The sequence below is a fragment of the Notechis scutatus genome, chromosome 2 (genome assembly GCF_049901735.1).
Source record: "Notechis scutatus isolate UNSWTSFEM ecotype Mainland chromosome 2, rNotScu1.2, whole genome shotgun sequence".
Lineage (NCBI taxonomy): Eukaryota > Metazoa > Chordata > Lepidosauria > Squamata > Elapidae > Notechis > Notechis scutatus.
Window position 1 is genome coordinate 119082382 of NC_142010.1, and position 18035 is coordinate 119100416.

An 18035-nucleotide genomic window follows, 5' to 3' on the forward strand; every position below is an offset into this window, starting at 1 on the left:
GCCATTAAGGCCTGGTCCAGTCTATTCTACATAACAAAGATCTACCTCCTTCAGGTAGAGCCATTTAATTGCCCTTCATTGCACCACCCACCAAGTTTCAACCAAACTTAGCACACAGACAACCGACAAAGCTAGCTATGACAGCAACCAATCAGGATACTCTTCCTGTGCCCTAGGAAGTTCAAAGCCCAGAGAGGGCATAAAACCCAGGGACTCAGCATCTCTTCCCTTTTCTTCGCTCAAGAGCTCCAAGACATGTGATCCTGTCCACCATTAAACCATTTTTCCAAACAGCCTCCATGTTTCCAGTTCCACATTTGGAAATGAACCAAGATGGATATTTCTTTCAACACTTCCGTTCTGTATTTTGAATATTTTCTGCTTTATCAGATTCCAAGATTTTGTGTTTAAAATTAAACAGCATTTCTTTAAGAGGGACTTATTCAAGACATGGGTTTGCCATCCTAGCTGGCTACATTTGCTTTATAGGCTGCCCTGATTCAACTTCTGGGCAGACCATTTCCTTAAACTTAAGGGATCCTGCCACTTTCCTTTTAAAGGAGCTATGGATTTGGTGCTACTTAACAGATGGAGGCAAAGAATCCGAAGGAGGATAAAAGAATTATGCTAATAGAAAGGCCCTTTTAATTGTTAAGGAGATTAGAAGCTGGACCAAAGAGGCATTCAGCTCGAAGGTAACCTACCAGATGGAATCAGAGAACCATGTAACTTTACACAGAGACAAAGAGGAATAAATCCTCTGCGGAGAAAATGAAGCAGAAAGGCAGCAGGTTTGGTTGTAATGTACCGTAGCCCTGAGATGTGAAGGAGTTAGGTAGGGAATCTATGAAACATTTAGAGATACTGAGACAGCAAAGGAAAAGAAACGGAGCTATAGTGCAGAACGCCACTATTGTAGAATACAAGATCCCACCGAAGAACACAGCTGATTAAAAGGCCATTGTGCCACCTGTCAACCCCCTTTCCTTGTGGCTTTTATCTAGAAGCTCCACTATTGGTTACAGGAGGCTGGCAGCTCATTGAAAGCTTTGTAATCCTAGCTGTGCTAATTAAGCAAGGCTGGTGCAGTGCTAAGTGCCTACTTTCCTCCTCCCCCCAATCCCTGCTGTGCCGTGCAGAGGAGGAGGAGAAGTCAATGTGAGCAGTGCAGGAGAGAGCAATGCTGCCAGCTCGAGGAGGTGTGGAGGGCGGGGAAAAAGTAATGAACAAGATTGGGTTTATGGGCTGCAGATTAGATGAAGGAAAAGCTGCTGCAGACTGGCCTGGGACTGGAGCATTTGCAGGTCACCGGTGGCTTTGACTGAGATGTAAAACGCTCATTTGTTTTAATCTAGATTCCTCAATTGTGAGGCTGGGCAAAACATTCATACCTATTGATAACTGGGAAAACTTGACTTTCACCCCAGTCTTTAGGATTGTTTGCTGCCTAGACTGAAGATGCCAACCAATGGGATCCACCAGGCCTTGAAGATCCAGTTTGGCTTAATCAACTCTGATAATCGTTATTTAACAGCAGAGCACTTTGGCTATAAAATCAATGCTTCGGCACCGAGTCTGAAAAGGAAACAAATATGGAGCCTGGAACAGGACGGAGACAGCTCGGTGGTCTTCTTAAAGAGCCACCTAGGTAGGTACCTGTCTGCCGACAAGGATGGCAAGGTCTCCTGTGAAGCCGAGAAGCCAGAAACGGATGGGTGTTTTATCATTGTCACTCAGTCAGACGGACGCTGGGCGCTCCAGTCAGAACAGTACAAGCGCTTCTTTGGTGGTTCTGAAGACAGGTTGTCTTGTTTCGCCCAAACCATTACTGAAACTGAACTCTGGGTGGTACATTTGGCCATCCACCCCCAAGCTAATCTTTTGAGTGTTAGCAGGCGAAGGTATGCTCACCTCAGTGCCCAAGAGGATGAGATCTCTATAGACAGCAACATCCCTTGGGGTGTGGATTCGCTTATCACCCTTACCTTCCAGAACAAGAAGTATTGCCTACGAACCTGCGACAATCGCTACCTGCGCAACGATGGTACCTTGGTCCAGGAGCCTGACCGCCATTCAGGTTATACCCTGGAATTCAAGGCAGGGAAGTTGGCCTTCAAGGATTGTGATGGGAAATACCTAGCACCAATGGGACCTACGGGCACTCTAAAATCTGGCAGGAGCTCCAAGCCAGGCAAAGACGAACTCTTCGATCTGGAAGAGAGTCATCCGCAAGTGGTTTTCATGGCTTCCAATGGCAGATACGTCTCCATCCGTCAAGGTAATAAATTCATCCCTTTTTGCTTTGTGGGGCTGCCCTTAGCCTGGCAATGCTTCTGTCCCATTTCAGTAACAGGCTTAGATGTGCCCAATTATTTGTCTATCTTGCAGCTGGGAAATGTGCTTGTATTGGCTTAACTGGTTGACTGCACAATGGGGGAAGTATCTGTCATAGTTTCTGGAGATTTTTTGACATTTGATTTTCTAGACCTTTTTGGCAATTATCTTCCTATCTTTCTCTACAACTGTGTACCTGAATGGAAAGTGCATAAATTTTAATTTCATTACTCTGTAACAATTCTTGTTTTCATCAGTGCACTGATCGGTTCGTGAAATGTGATAAAACTCTAACGTAGTATGTTTGGCATGTTGCTTGAATCTAGTCACTGTAAATTGTAAATTTCGGTTTACATGATGTATGAACTCCTGACACTTACAGGCTCAGTCAACAAATCATAACTTTAATATGATGTAGAGTATACGTGGGACTGGTGTCTGAGCTGTGAAAAGATTACCTCAATTGTACAAAAGGGATTTGAATCCAAGAGATATTATCGGTAAGAGCTGGGCTAAGATTTAAGAATGAAGGACATTCACCAAAGTGAGCAGCCATTGAGTGTCTTGGAGCTTTGTTGCAGCTGTCAGCTAGTTGAGTGTTAAACTGAGTCTCTTCAGTCTGTGCAATAATGTTAGGATCTCAGTTAGCATTTCTGTTGCTGATTCGTTGACAAGAAAGACACTCTTGAGTCCTGCCACAATGCCTTCTTTTGAATTAGCAAGTTGTTGCAAAGGTAGGGTAACTTAGCCCACATCAGCCTCAGCTAAAGAGCTTACAAATACTTTTTGGGAACTCTCAGGATTCACTGACAACCTGGTGGGGAATCAGTCTGTCCAAAGGCAAGACAAAGGATAGGAAAACACATCCTGAAGGGGGAAAAATCTTGTTTTCCAATAACTGCAGAGCATTCGGAAGATATCCATCTTCAATGAGTAGCCACCAAATTGCAGTCTTCTGTGTGTGAATGGAGGGGCTGCTACCTGAAATAGGTGCGAGGCTTTCTCTGTGTGTAGTAGATCTCATTAACTGGCCTCCAGTTTTGTCTAGGCATAAATAGAAAATAGAGCTGTTCTTCAAAATGCCTGACACCTGTTTGAGAAATGGCAGAGTTTTCAGAGCCCTTGATAAAGGACCTAGGATCTGAAGTATTTATGGCATACAAGAAATATTTCTCATGTACATCATCCCGCCTTCTTTGACACACAAGAGAAAAGTCCATAAGGAAAGCAAATATGTCCCTGGATATCCCCCATCTAGTGTGGCATTCTTTGGCACAAGACTTGTTGCATAAGATTTGTGCAACAGCTGCCCCACAGCTTCTATAAATTTCAGCAGCACACAGACAGAGAATATGCTCATTATGTTTAATTTGCTTTTGTACCATTAGGTGATAGTAGTTAGAGAATATCTTCCAATTCATTCCTTTCCGATTTAAATCAGTCCAATCAGCTCAGTGAGACCTGAAATCAGCTTTTCAGGTTATCTGTTTTGGATGCTGTCCGTTGATAAAACACAGAGTTTATCAAAGCATAAAAATAAAACTCATTCCTAAAAATCAATCTCATTTTATACTTTTGCTTTACAAATTTTTCAGGATGAATCCGAGGGCGTTATTTAGTTCATATTTTATTTATTTATTTTATTTTACTTTATTTAACTGCCCATCTTCCTCTTATTCATTTATCATCTACCTAAGGAATTATGGCAATGACCTACTTAAATATAAATTGCCCAACATTATTGAAAATGCTTTCCTCTTTCATCTTGGAGCTGAATTTTGGAGTATGACAAACCAAATCTCATCAGGTAACTTTTTCATTTGGCCACAGAATGACACTTATGCAGTTATGGTAATTTGATTGATCACCCAGACAACAATTTTGTCCTTTAGTCATCAACCCATAGTTTGTGTCTCTTTGGCACGGCTTCCATTCTGCCCCTCATCTTAATCAAAACTATCTGTTTAAGAAAACATTTTGCAGATTTAAATGTTTTGTAGTGCTCTTTTTTAAAAAATGTGTGGGAATATGATGCAATGTCAGGCGCAAAGAACCAGGACCACTCACTGAGCTCAAAGCACTGAAGAGTTTATTATTGCTACCTATACACAAGAGTCTGGTCAATTAAGATCAAAGCTAAACTAGTTCTAGCTAAGGGTCAATGGAATTAACAGAAGACTGAACTTAGATCTCTTGTGGAAGTGCAAAGATTCCAATCTGAGGACACATTCAATGCCGCCTTCCAACTAAGGTTAGCTTGCTCATCTCTTACATATGAACAGTGAAATTATTGCCTATCCTTCATCTCATGTCTTCCTCATGTCTTCTTCTGAACACTCAAGATCCTATAAACAACTGAATGTGTCTACTGTGTGCATACAGTACTTCCTTTTCCTAGAATTCAAATTTTTTAAAAAAAATCCAAATGCCACTGTGAAACTAACTCAGTACCTTTTGTTTTCAAAGCACAAGGGATATTAGGCTATTACCCACTGGGTTCTGTGGGTACCCAGAGATGGGTGGTCTACCTGAAAACAAGTGTTCCTAATAGAATCTTCTTCTCAAAGGCCCATAGGACAATGCTGATCCGCCAAGGGAAACAAAAGTACAAAGCCAACTACACATAATATTTGAAGCACTTTTGTTTATGTACAGTTTCTTTCTACATTAATATGCCTTAGCTGACCACATAAAGGCGGTTATTAAAATTTTTATACAGGTACCAGCTTAATTGATTTCTATTTCTCAGGAAAATCAGTGCTACTAAACAAGAGCTTTCTTTCAAAGAACATAGCAATTTAAGAATGTTTTATACTTCTGGAATTTCTTTTAAAAAAGAAACCCCACATAAATATTCAAAGGACCTTCATACATGGGATTTTCCTTTTCCTTGTGTCTTCCTCGTTTTATTGGAGAAGAGCAACTTATGCTGAGTGATGAATCCAAAATTGCACCTTGTGAGGAATGGTGAGTTGAAAGCTACAAACAATACTTTGATCACCTGCAGTAACTGAGTAAAAATTACCTTCGTTGGTTTGCCTAACAACAACATGACTTGTAAGATGCATAACTTTTATGTTTGTCCTTTTCTGCTATAACAGAATTCTATCACATAACCCTGAGTTTTTTCTATTAGAACCCTAGGAAAATTATCTATTGTCTCATATGCAGAAGAGATATTGAAATACAGCAGATTATCTCCCTCCCCAAAGCTAGCAAAGATATTCATAATCAAATTGATGTGAATGTATGTTTTTTTGCTCTCGGTCATCGCCATCATAAAATTTTTGACTGTGATTTTTAAGCTCTAAAGTGTCCTAGTAGGAAGAAACAAAGTAAGTTAAACTTTTTGTGACATGAAGATCAAGGGGCAATAAATCTGCTTAATTTCTTATGTTAGGGTTGATTTTAATGGTAAGGAGAGCTCTGTTACAACTGTAAGAAAAAAATACATTTTCTTAGTGTTCCTGTAGTTTATAAAAGACAATTACTGCTTGAATAGATGAATCCAACCCATTTAACACATTATGGTAAATTGTCCATTCCTTAGCATCAAGAACAAACTTAAAAATAATAAATGTCAGGAATTTAAAATGATAATAATTGAATCATATTACCAGAAACCAAAAGAATTATAGAGTGATTTAAATCTACTTGGAAAAATGCCCTTGCTTCTTTTCCCATAGAAAAATGAAACATACACGAATCATTATTCTTGTTAATGTTATTTTAAGAGTCCAGGTGAACTGAATGCTTCTTTTTTTCCGATCTTTTGGCTAGTGTAAAACAAACTGAAATTCTATGCTTACAGCTTAAATTGTACAACCACAATACCTAAAGTATATAAGATTGCCAATTTCTGAATCGGAGTCCAATAACTACCCTTTCATGGCAGTGATGTATGACAATTCACAGGGAATAAAATGTTATTTTCTGCATGAAAAGAAATCACTTGCGCACAAAATCCTCTGGGAGTAACAGTTTATATATTTTATTCTACTCAGACGTTTACATATTTTATTCTCACATTTCTTGAGCATGATATATGAACGAGAAGATCTAAGAGGACCAATATGTATATTAAATATGGAAAGATAAGATATAAAAACAAAAAAACAGGAAACATACATGCCACAATTTCTTCTAATCAGAGCACTGAAAACTATTACAGACAGTTTTCATGTGTTTTAACTTATTCTTTGTAGAACTCTGTAGTTCATGAGGCCTAAAACCTTACTTTTAAAAACAAAAGAGAAACAATGGAAATCAGTAGATACTCTGAAAAAACACACACACACTTGACGTTCCTGAGAGCCTTAGAGGTTTCTTGGTTATAGAACTCAGATCTCTAGCAAATGCTACTCCTTTTTGCTCACTTTGGTCCTAGTGAAGCCAAGAATACATTAGATCACTTGGGTTCTAAAACCACATCCACACAGACGCTCTGCATGTAACATGGGTACCACGCCTCTGGCTTAAGAGAGTTATGCTGTCTTTGGTGGCTGAGCCAATTCACTTCTGGCTGAAGTTTGATGCAGGAGGAATAGCTGTGAAGCAGAAAGTTTTCAGTGTTCGAGTTAGGCAGGATGGTTCTTCCATTGGCAGGAAAACCTGCCTTATCCAGCATCCCAACTTTCTGACTCTCCTTTTTGAAGTTGGTGAAAGTATTAGGGACTGTGTTATAGATTATATTCCCCTACCCAAATTCAATCATATATATAGATGTGTATAAAGAGAGTCATATATATCTGTATACATCTCTCTCTATATTAATGTAGAGCCATTTGAGATGATGGTTAATGTTGTGAATGAATAAAAATTACTAAACCTAAATGCAAAGCAGGTTTTGGAAGCCTGCACATTTGATTGGTCCTTAAACAATGAACAAGGATTGGTTCATAACAAGCCTCTGATTGGCCAAGCTTAGGACACTTCTTATTGGTTATTAGTTTGAACTTGATGCACTTAGTATTGGTTAATAGGGTAGCAGCCAACCCTATAAAAGGGGCTACTTCTGCCCATAGCCTTGCTCTGTTCTATTCTATTTACTGTTATTAAAGAGTTGAAGTCACTGGTCAGATGTCTGGTCTCCATTATTCTCCAAACATAACACTGGCGACGAGGGTGGGATCCGGAGACCGAAGAGTTGACTGATTTACAGAGCAACCAACAGAGCACGTGGTCGAACACGCACCATCAACGGCAACATGACCAGCGGTGCCGTACCACCCGCTCCATTCGACCCAGAAACCGAAGACTGGGAGTCATACATGGATCGGTTCCAGATGTTTCTGGAGACCAACAATTTGAAAGACGCAACAACCAGCAAAAAAGAGCTATATTTCTAACCCATTGCGGGCCTACCGTGTTTAAAATGGCAAAATCACTTGCCAAGCCAGCCGAAGTAAAAGCGATGGACTGGGACGTCCTCGAGCCTTTGCTACGGGCCCACTACGCGCCCACCGTGCCAACCTTAGTCCGAAGACACGAATATTACCAGAGGGACCAACGGAAAGACGAAAGCCTTGCCAACTACATCGCAGACCTCCGCAACCTTGGAGGCCTCTGCGGATTCTCCGAGACCGCCTGGGTCTGGGCCTAGAAGACGGCACGATTCAGAGCAAAATTATGGCTAAGGGGGACATCAGCCTCACCGATGCCCTCAAAGAAGCCACTGCAGCGGAGGCGACCAAAAAGTCGGCAGCCCGAATGCGCCGCACCAACGCACTGCTACGTCAACTTGCCAAAGATACCTCGCCTCGCTCAGAGAGACACCCGGTATCGACTCACCACGAAGACCTAGAATCCCCATCAGAAAGCGATGAGGAAGAGGTCAACCGACTCCGAACGGAACGAGACCAGTTCACACAACCCTCATCTCGACCTTGTGCAGGATGTGGGGCGAATCACCCACGATCCAGCTGCAAATTCCTCGACGCACTCTGCCACATTTGCGGGAAAAGAGGTCACATCGCAAAGGTTTGCAGAAGCAAACAAAACTCCAAACCCCGACAGGCCGAATGCCAGTCTTCAGAATTCTTCGGCACACCCCGAAACAAACTGAATCACCAATGGGGAAGCCACTCCTACAGAAACAAACCGTCCACCACTTCCACCAGGCGTGAAGAAACCAGGCGGGAAGAGACCCACCAAACAATTACCATAGGCCACGCTACATCCCTTGATGCCGGGAAAATCCGAGTAGAGTTCGCTATCGAAAACAAACCTTGTGTAATGGAGGTGGACTCAGGATCATCCCTCTCGATGGTGTCCTGGAAGACGCTTCAACAGCTCATCCCGACGATTTGCCGCCAAGACCTAAACCCTCAAAGGGTTATCCTCAAAGATTACCAGGGTAACCGAATTCCCGTTGTCGGGTCCCGCCGATTCCAGGTCTCTTTCAAGGACCGCACCGTCGCACTGCCACTGACTGTCGTGGACCGTGACCGGCCTAGTCTTTTAGGCCTTCAATGGTTCAGACCGCTTGGAATCACTGTACCTGGAGTCCACCGTGCCGAGAGCAACGATTGGGAGGAAGCCCTCGTGCAAGAATTCCAAGACGTTTTCGCGAACGGACTAGGCAAGTACAAGGGGACCCCGATCTCATTTAACTTGAACCCTGAGGTAGCACCCATCCGCCTTAAGCCGCGTCGGGTGCCGTTCGCCCTGAAACCTAAAATTGATGAACAACTCAATAAGCTAATAGAACAGGGCGTGCTGGAACCCACCGACCACGCCCGATGGGAAACTCCAATAGTGACGCCTATCAAGCCTGATGGGTCACTGAGAATTTGCGGAGACTACCGGGCCACCCTAAACTACGCACTTCAGCAAAGTGCGTATCCAGTGCTGGTAGTGCAACACCTGCTCCATTCCCTGGGCGGCGGGAAAGTTTTCGCTAAACTAGACCTAGCACAGGCATATCAACAATTGCCTGTAGATCCGGCCACCGCGGAGGCGCAAACTATCGTCACGCATAGGGCGCATTTAAATGCAACCGGCCCAGTTCGGGGTGAGCGTCGCTCCAGGAATTTTTCAGAACTTAATGGAAAGGCTGTTACAAGGGATAAGAGGGGTCATACCGTATTTCAACGATGTGCTCATCGCCGCCCCAAACAGAGACATTCTAGAAAAACGACTCCGCATAGTTTTACAAAGGTTCCAAAACGCAGGCCTCATTCAAAGTTAAAAAAAATAAATGCCAGTTATGTACCAAAAGGGTGGAGTTTTTGGGATACCTCCTGGACAGTCAAGGAATCCATCCCACTGAGGACAAACTAAAGGCAATTAAGAAGGCCCCCACTCCAAGGAACAAGGCAGATCTACAGGCGTTCCTTGGACTTATCAATTTTTATAACGTCTTCTTACCCAATAAAGCAACCGTAGCTGAACCATTACATAGACTCTTAGACAAAAAAGCAACGTGGGTTTGGGGACAACGTGAACAAAACGCTTTCCAACAAGTAAAGAAATTGCTAACTTCTGATTCTGTACTTATGCAGTACAACGAGACTCTGCCGTTAACTATTACTTGTGACGCCTCACCTTTTGGGGTTGGAGCAATCCTGGCCCACGTATTACCGAACGGAGCAGAAGCTCCCGTCGCATTTTTTTTCACGAACTTTAGCTAAAGCTGAAAGAAATTATAGTCAGCTGGATAAAGAAGCTTTAGCTATTGTGGCGGCAGTTAAAAGGTTTCATGAATATGTGTATGGGCGTGCGTTTACAATAATTACTGATCATAAACCACTACTGGGGATTATTGTGGGTAATAAACCAACCCTGTATATATTGTCCCCCAGAATGACCCGCTGGTCTGAATTCTTGGCGGCGTACAACTACACCTTGCAACACCGCCTGGGGAAATCAATTCTCCACGCTGATGCATTGAGCACAACACCGCTTCCACAATCGGTTGAAGATCCGGCCCCAACCATCACAACGTTGCAAATTGAGACTCTACACGCGCCGCCATTGACGGCGAGAGACATTGCCCTCGAGACAAAACGAGATCCGGTCCTGCAACACATCCTACGCTGGGTTGAGCGTGGTTGGCCAACAGAACAGCTATCACCTGAATGGGCGCCTTTAAAGCACGCCAAACCGAACTGTTTTCTCAAAAGCGCTGCATCTTGTGGGGCGATAGAGTCGTAATCCCGGGCAAACTGCAACGAACTGTTTTAGCGGTATTGCACGACGGACATCCAGGCATCGTGCGGATGAAAGCACTCGCACGGAGCTACGCCTGGTGGCGGGAATCGACAAAAGAATCGAGGCCTGGGTTGCTACTTGTCAACGTTGCCAAGACGTCAGCAACGCCCCACCTAAAGCAAGCCCAACCGAATGGGAAACTCCTAGAGGACCATGGTCCCGTATCCATATTGACTTTGCGGGGCCTACAAAAGGGCACACTTTCCTTATTACAGTCGATGCCTATTCAAATTGGCTCGAGATCCATCGAATGAGCACAACTACAACGGACTCAGTTATCAACAAATTAAACAGGTTATTTGCCACACATGGTTTTACGGACGTCCTCGTCTCGGATAACGGCCCACAGTTCACAGCATTACCATTTGAACAATATCTTGCTGACCGGGGCATCCGCCATGCACTAAGCTCGCCCGCGCACCCTGCGGCGAACGGGCGTGCAGAACGCATGGTACAGTTTGTAAAAAAGACCCTCCACAAAATGGAATTCGGAAACATCGATGAGAAAATCAATCAAATTTTATTGTTGCAGCACATCACGCCCCACAGCGTTACCAACAAAACGCCCGCCGAACTTCTTATGGGGCGGAAACTATGATCGCACCTCAACCGGCTCCACCCCGCATACGCACCCGAAAAGCCTTTCGGCTCCAGCAGCAAATGCCGGGAATTTAAGGTAGGCGATTTAATCTTTGCCAAAAACGTCTCTGGCGACCCTTAATGGATACCCGCAACCGTTACCCACCTCACAGGGCCTAAATTTTACCGCCTGCTAACAGATGATGGTAGGGTGTGGAAACGCCACATAGACCAACTCCGTTTGAGATTACTACCCAGCGCCCATGGCTCCCCGGGTTCACCAACTGAGGGGGGAGGAAATATCGAGGAAATTGACTTCGATATGACGGATAGCAGGCCAACGGAAACCCTACGGCCCAGCGAAGTACCGGGGATTGAAACGGGGAGGGAGTTAACTTTTCCATGGGACTTGAACACGGGGGAAACCGAACTGCGAAACCCCGAAGAAACACTGATTGGTGGAGACAACAACAACGGAAGCAGCACGGAATCACCGTGCAGCGAAACGGAATTTAATAAAGATCATCCAAACGCTCCACCGGAACCGGACTTGAGAACAAACCCGGTGGAGCCACGGAAATCATCCAGACAGACCAAACGGCCTGTCTACCTTGAAGATTTTGTTACAGCTCCCCTCAAACGGAACCCAAGGGGGAGGGGTGTTGTGAATGAATAAAAATTACTAAACCTAAATGCAAAGCAGGTTTTGGAAGCCTGCACATTTGATTGGTCCTTAAACAATGAACAAGGATTGGTTCATAACAAGCCTCTGATTGGCCAAGCTTAGGACACTTCTTATTGGTTATTAGTTTGAACTAGATGCACTTAGTATTGGTTAATAGGGTAGCAGCCAACCCTATAAAAGGGGCTACTTCTGCCCATAGCCTTGCTCTGTTCTATTCTATTTACTGTTATTAAAGAGTTGAAGTCACTGGTCAGATGTCTGGTCTCCATTATTCTTCAAACATAACAGTTAAGATATCAGATTAGAAACCGGGACACTGTGAGTTCTGATCCTATCTTAGACCAGTGGTGGTATTCTACCGATTCGGCCCGGTTCTGGCGAGCCGGTAGCGCCGATGAACAGCAGAGACCGAACTAATTCTCTCCGACACTCTGCTGTTGGGCCTACCCGCCGGCCCAGGCTCCCATACTAACCTTTATGTCCTGCTTTTGATGCGCAGCTGCTTTGTGTGGCACGGCAGATTGCTGCGCGGCAACTGCTGAAGCGACAGGGAGAGTGCAGGATTGCAGGAGGTGAGTCAAAACACCTCTGTGCCTGTGCAAAGTGTGTGCATGTGGGCAAATCGCCCCCTCCAAGCCATGCCCACCAAAATGGTGGTAAAAAATTTTTTTGAAATGCACCACTGCCTTAGACACAAAGCCAGTTAGATCATCTTGGGCCAGTCATTTTCTCTCAGCTTTAAGAAGGAGGCAATGGGAAACCACTTCTGAAATACCTTGCCAAGAAAATTCCAGGGACTTACCCAGGCAGTGTTTGAAAATCAGACACAACTGAGTGACAGATAGGTAATACTTACCAGTTTTACACATTGTGCTCTAACCTGGAGCTTTAAAAGTAAAAGAAACAATCTTCTACCTTAACAATACACAGTGAACCATCCCGAAATTTATCTCCACCAAAATAAATAGCCACATGCAGACAAGGGGATCCGTTCAAATTGTCCTATATTGAAAAGGCATGTCTCTCAAGAAATCCTTGTTTGAGGAAGTTTTAACTGCACAAACTGCTGTGTAAAATTGCAGCTATCTTCACAAACCCGGTGTAATTATTCATTAGTATTCTTTTCCAATTTGTTGTTTGCAAAGGGCTTTGAGTCCACTGTTCCTATCAGACACATGCATTATAGAAAGTTTAGTGAGACTGTAGGAACTGTAATCCAGAACATCTGATGAATCAACCAAATGGCTGCTGGCACACAGTAAGTAGGATCAGAAAGTGCCACATACTGCCCAAGGGCTAATGTTAATTTGCTCGCATGCCAATTTCCTTGGGAAGTTGATCTCAGATGGACAGCACAACAAGTCATGGGGAAAAGATCACTGTATTACATGGATGCCCCTATCCCAAAGCAAGTGGTGATAGTAACTTCCACGTTCCTTTGAAACCTGAGAAATCTAATGGGTATGGAATTTGTTTCCTATGGGTAGTAGCAAAATTATTACTTTTTAAAAAGAGGTTGTCATACACATGGTTGGAATTTTGCCTGTCAGGTGCTATGAAACCTTAGGGTTAGTGGCTTGTCAATTTATAGAAAAACTGTCATTGCCTGTTCCTAAATGTGGAGTTCTGGTGCTGAGCAGGAAGGAGGGGAAGGGAGAGGAATCACCAGCCAAACGATTCCAACAGTTTTTACATGACTGCATATCCTTGGTGTCTGTTTATGAACTTGTCTACAGCTGAGCCAGCTTCTGCAATTAGAGCTGCAGCTGGATTTGTTGCATGGGATCCAGACGCCTTCGCTATTATGCGTTTCTGGGAATTGGGAGAAATCTTGCATTTCCCGAGCGGTTGAAAAAAAAGACTGGATTTACCGATTGTGCTTAACCCTTTTTGTTTACCCCGGCCATATAACAGACCTGATAGGTATACAGGTAGTCCTTGACTTACAACAGTTCATTTGCTGATCGTCCAAAGTTACAACGGCACTGGGAAAAAAATGACTTAGGACGGTTTTTCAGAGTTACAACCTTGGCAGCATCCCCACGATCATCTGATCAAAATTCAGGTTCTTGCCAACTGGCTCGTACTTATGACCGTTGCAGCAACCCAGGGTCATGTGATCCCCTTTTGCGACCTTCTGACAAGCAAAGTCAATAGGGAAACCAGATTCACTTAACAACCGTGTTACTAACTTATCAACTGCAGTGATTCACTTACCAACTTGGGCAAGAAATGTCAGAAAACGGGGGGAAACTCACTTAAGGAATGTCTCACTTAACAACAGAAATTTTGGGCTCAATTGTGGTCATAAGGACTACTTGTACTCTCTCCCCTCTCACCCTCAGGACCATTAACTGTTCTGTAGGAAAGACCTCTGAAATAAGAACTTGGAGGAAAGACCTTCCCCGTAAACAGCAAACTAATCTTAATTCCTACATATTTCTTCTGCGTCCCTTTAAATCTACTTTGGTCTGCCCTTTTTCCCCATCTTGTCTACCCGCTTTACACATATAGTTTGTTTTCGGAAAGACACTTCTATTTTTTTTCAATATAGTTACTCAGTTTTAAATTCAATCCAAGTCAACTACCACCAATTCACAAGTTGGCAATAGCTGTAGGGTATGCTGCAGAGAATGGTGTTAATGAAAATAAGAAAGTTTGGAAGAAAAGTTGTCCAACATTCTGAATGAATATGATCCATGAGGGGAAGAGAGGGAGATGGGAAATAGGAATTGTATGTGAACTTTAGATGTAAGTCTATTCATGTGTAGTCATGGCAAAGGAATGAATTTAAAAACATGACTGATTTGATTGTTTGTGATGAAAGATTTAGAGAATTAGCAAAGAATACCAGGTTGATGAGAACATGAAACCGTGGACCTCAATTTAAAAAAAAAATGAGTTTAAAGAAAACGAAGTGAAACCAATGAGAGTGAAAGTAGCACAACTACAGGAAAAGAAAGTATGAGATAGATTAACCTCACAGCAGAATGAATGGAAACTGGACACCACAGAAAGAAGATGTTGCCATCTCAGCTTTTCCGTTCTGAGCCCTCTTCCTTCCGAGGCAGGTGACCTGCTGGAGCTTTGCTATTAGTAAGAAGTTGGGATGAATTCCAGAAGCCATGCTCTGCATGCTTTCTGTGCTTGGCTTGGCTTAGAGGAAGTGTATGACCATGTGCCTAAGTAGGAAGCAAGGGATGTTTTGCACAGATACGGAGTTGAAGAGCAATTGCTGAATGTGGTAAGAGCACTATATGATGGAAACAAAGCATGCGTCCTAATTAATGAAAACTTTAGTCAATGTATCAGCATTTGAATAAGGAATAAAGCAAAGATGTGTAATGTTTTCTTGATTATTTAATGTATTTATGGATGCTGGTAGTAACTACAGAGGTGTGTTGTTTGTAATTCTGTATGCAGATCTGTACATGCGGTAGTATGCACATACCTCAGACCCATACCCCTTGTTACATCATGCAATCTAACATTCATAGCGCATCATTCAGTCAACAATGCAGCAAAAACTATACCCAAAATAAAAGCATAGAGTAACACAGATCTGCCAACAACATACCTCCACAGTTAACTATAAGCATCCATAAATATATTAAATGATTGTGGGAACATTACACACCTTGAAGCTGTGTTTGATAGGAAAATGGAATAATAGCAAGTTACACATAAAAGCAAAGCAAATGGATTAATTACCGTGTTTCTCATATAATAAGGCTGGGTCTTATTTTTTTTTGAGCCCCGAAAAAATGGCTAGGCTGTCTTTTCGGGGGTGACTTAATTCCCCCCCCCTTGCATCTTTGGGCGGGCGGCGATGGCTTGGATGTTGACCTCGGCGTTGGTGGGGCACTTTGTATCGGGGTCAACGCAGGCAGCACCATATCCGAGTGTGCAACAAAAGTACTTCCTAACGGCAAGCCCCTCCACCATTCCCCACCATTTCGCATGTTTTAATATAAGCCTTAATTTGGGGGGAGGGGCTTAATTTCATTTCATGCCTATAAAACATGCTGGGACTTCCTATTGGGAGAGGCCATATTGTTGGAGAAACAGGGTAGTCTACTTTGATGGGACATTTAATAAAGATTAGGGAATGAATGGAAAATGTTTAAGACATGTACTTGTTGATAGAAAGGTAAATGGTGTGAGAAATTCATTTTGGCTGACTGAAGCAAAAATAGCTGGCTTCTTCCCACTTTGTTAAATGGAAGCAAGCATTGGGTATGTGAAAAGAAAGAAAAAAGTAAGTTAAATGAAATGAAAAAGGAGAATTTATGAAGTGCATTGTAGAAACAGAAGAGTCAAGACCTTGTTGATGATCCAAGCTCTGTAAAGGACCTTGGAATACTCATCTGTAATGATCTAAGTGCTAGAGCCCACTCTAACTACATAGCCAAAAAGGCTTTAAGAGTTGTTAACCTAATCCTATGTAGCTTTTTCTCTGGTAATATCACACTACTAACTTAGAGCATACAAAACATTTGCTAGACCAATACTCAAATACAGCTCATCAGTCTGGAACCCACATTACGTATCTGATATTAGCACAGTTGAGAAAGTCCAGAAATATTTCACAAGAAGAGTTCTCCACTGCTCTACTCATTGTAGAATACCTTATGGCACCAGACTTAAAATTCTAGACCTAGAAAACCTTGAATTACGCCGTCTTCGGTCTGATCTAAGTATGGTATATAAAATCATACATTGCAATGTCCTACCTGTCAATGAATACTTCAGCTTCAACCATAACAACACAAGAGCAAACAATAGATACAAACTCAAGGTTAACCACACCAAACTTGATTGCAGGAAATACGACTTCAGCAACAGAGTGGTTCAATGTCTGGAATACTCTACTTGACTCTGTGGTTTCTTCCCCAAAACCCCCAAAACTTTAACCTTAGACTGTCTACTATTGACCTCACCCCTTTCCTAAGAGGTCTGTAGGGGGTGTGCATAAGCGCACCAAAGTGCCTATCGTCCCTGTCCTATTGTTTCTTTTATTTTTCTTATATATATCCATTTCATGCATTCATAACTATGTATATACTTATACCTATTATCTTGTAAGCGATTGACAAATAAATAAATAAATAAATAACATAAAAAATAAAAGGTAGCTTCAGCATTCTTAAGAGTGATGAATGAATGTGGATTGAATACAAAATAATTTGTAGGAAAGAAATACACGAAGATGGTTTTGATCATTAGTGAGAATAAATGCAGCAGAACACCAGCACAGACTAAAAAAGTCATGATCGGATGGAGCCAATAAAATGTTCAAAAAAGAGGTGAAAAGCTTAAAAGGCAACCTATGAATCTTGTACTTCAAGCAAGGAGATTTGTAGGATAGAAAGGTGTGGTATGGAGAGATATGGTGTTAAATGTAAAGTAGTTATCACAATTTTCCTTTCTTTCTTTTATCTCATGCCTTTACCTTCTTTACTGTGTTTTACTCTTTTTTTTCTGCATGTTGATAACCTTGTTTACCTAAGAAAGAGAGAGAAAATCTGTTTTGTGTTGATGAATAAAATATGCTTTTGGGAACAAAAGTGTAAATGTATGTTGGAAAGCTATGAAGCTAGCTTCTTCTTGCAAGGAGGAGATATCAATCTTTCACAACTTGTCACGTTGGCAGTTAGATAACTGACACAATTCTCAGCCAGAATAGCTTTTTGAGAGCTGCCATTGCAACACATATAGAGGATGCCATTTTGAGAAAAGCAATATTATGGTGTCAAATCAATAGCAGACAAAATCCACCAATCACAACTAGCCTCAGTCTTTCTCTTTTTGGCACATTTGAATTGTTTCCACCAGGGCTGCAGAGTATCAGAGATACCAGTATATAGGTAAGAGCACAGCACATACAAAAAGCCCTTCTTTGGCTCAGGGGTGGGATTCAAAATTTTTAACAACTGGTTCTGTGGGCATGGCTTAGGCGGTGGGGGTGGCTTGGTGGTCATGTGACTGGGTGGACATGGCTTGGTGGTCATGTTATTGGCTGGGTGTGGCCAACTCAATATCACTCATATCGAGGCACGCATCTCCTCGCCTGGCCTCTCATGACTATGGGGATGCTGCAACAGTTGTAAGTGTGAAAAATGGTTATAAGTCACTTTTTTCAGTGCCATTGTAACTTTAAATGGTCACTCTGCACAAGCAAAGTACCAGCAAAGGAGCAGAAAAAAACTCCAGAGAAATTCCAGAG

General features: G+C 42.6%; 1 protein-coding gene across 2 annotated transcripts in view; it reads left to right on the forward strand.

Moving 5' to 3' along the window:
• Positions 1-766: 766 nt before the first annotated feature.
• The window catches only part of FSCN2 (fascin actin-bundling protein 2, retinal), a 34922-nt gene continuing 17653 nt past the window's right edge, over positions 767-18035 (forward strand). The window contains exon 1 of one of the 2 annotated variants that reach the window (XM_087956028.1): positions 767-2278. In XM_087956028.1, coding sequence (XP_087812154.1) covers positions 1459-2278 — 820 coding nt within the window. In that variant the 5' untranslated portion in view covers positions 767-1458. The remainder of the gene's footprint in view (positions 2279-18035) is intronic. The other variant, XM_026675767.2, reaches the window with a different exon arrangement.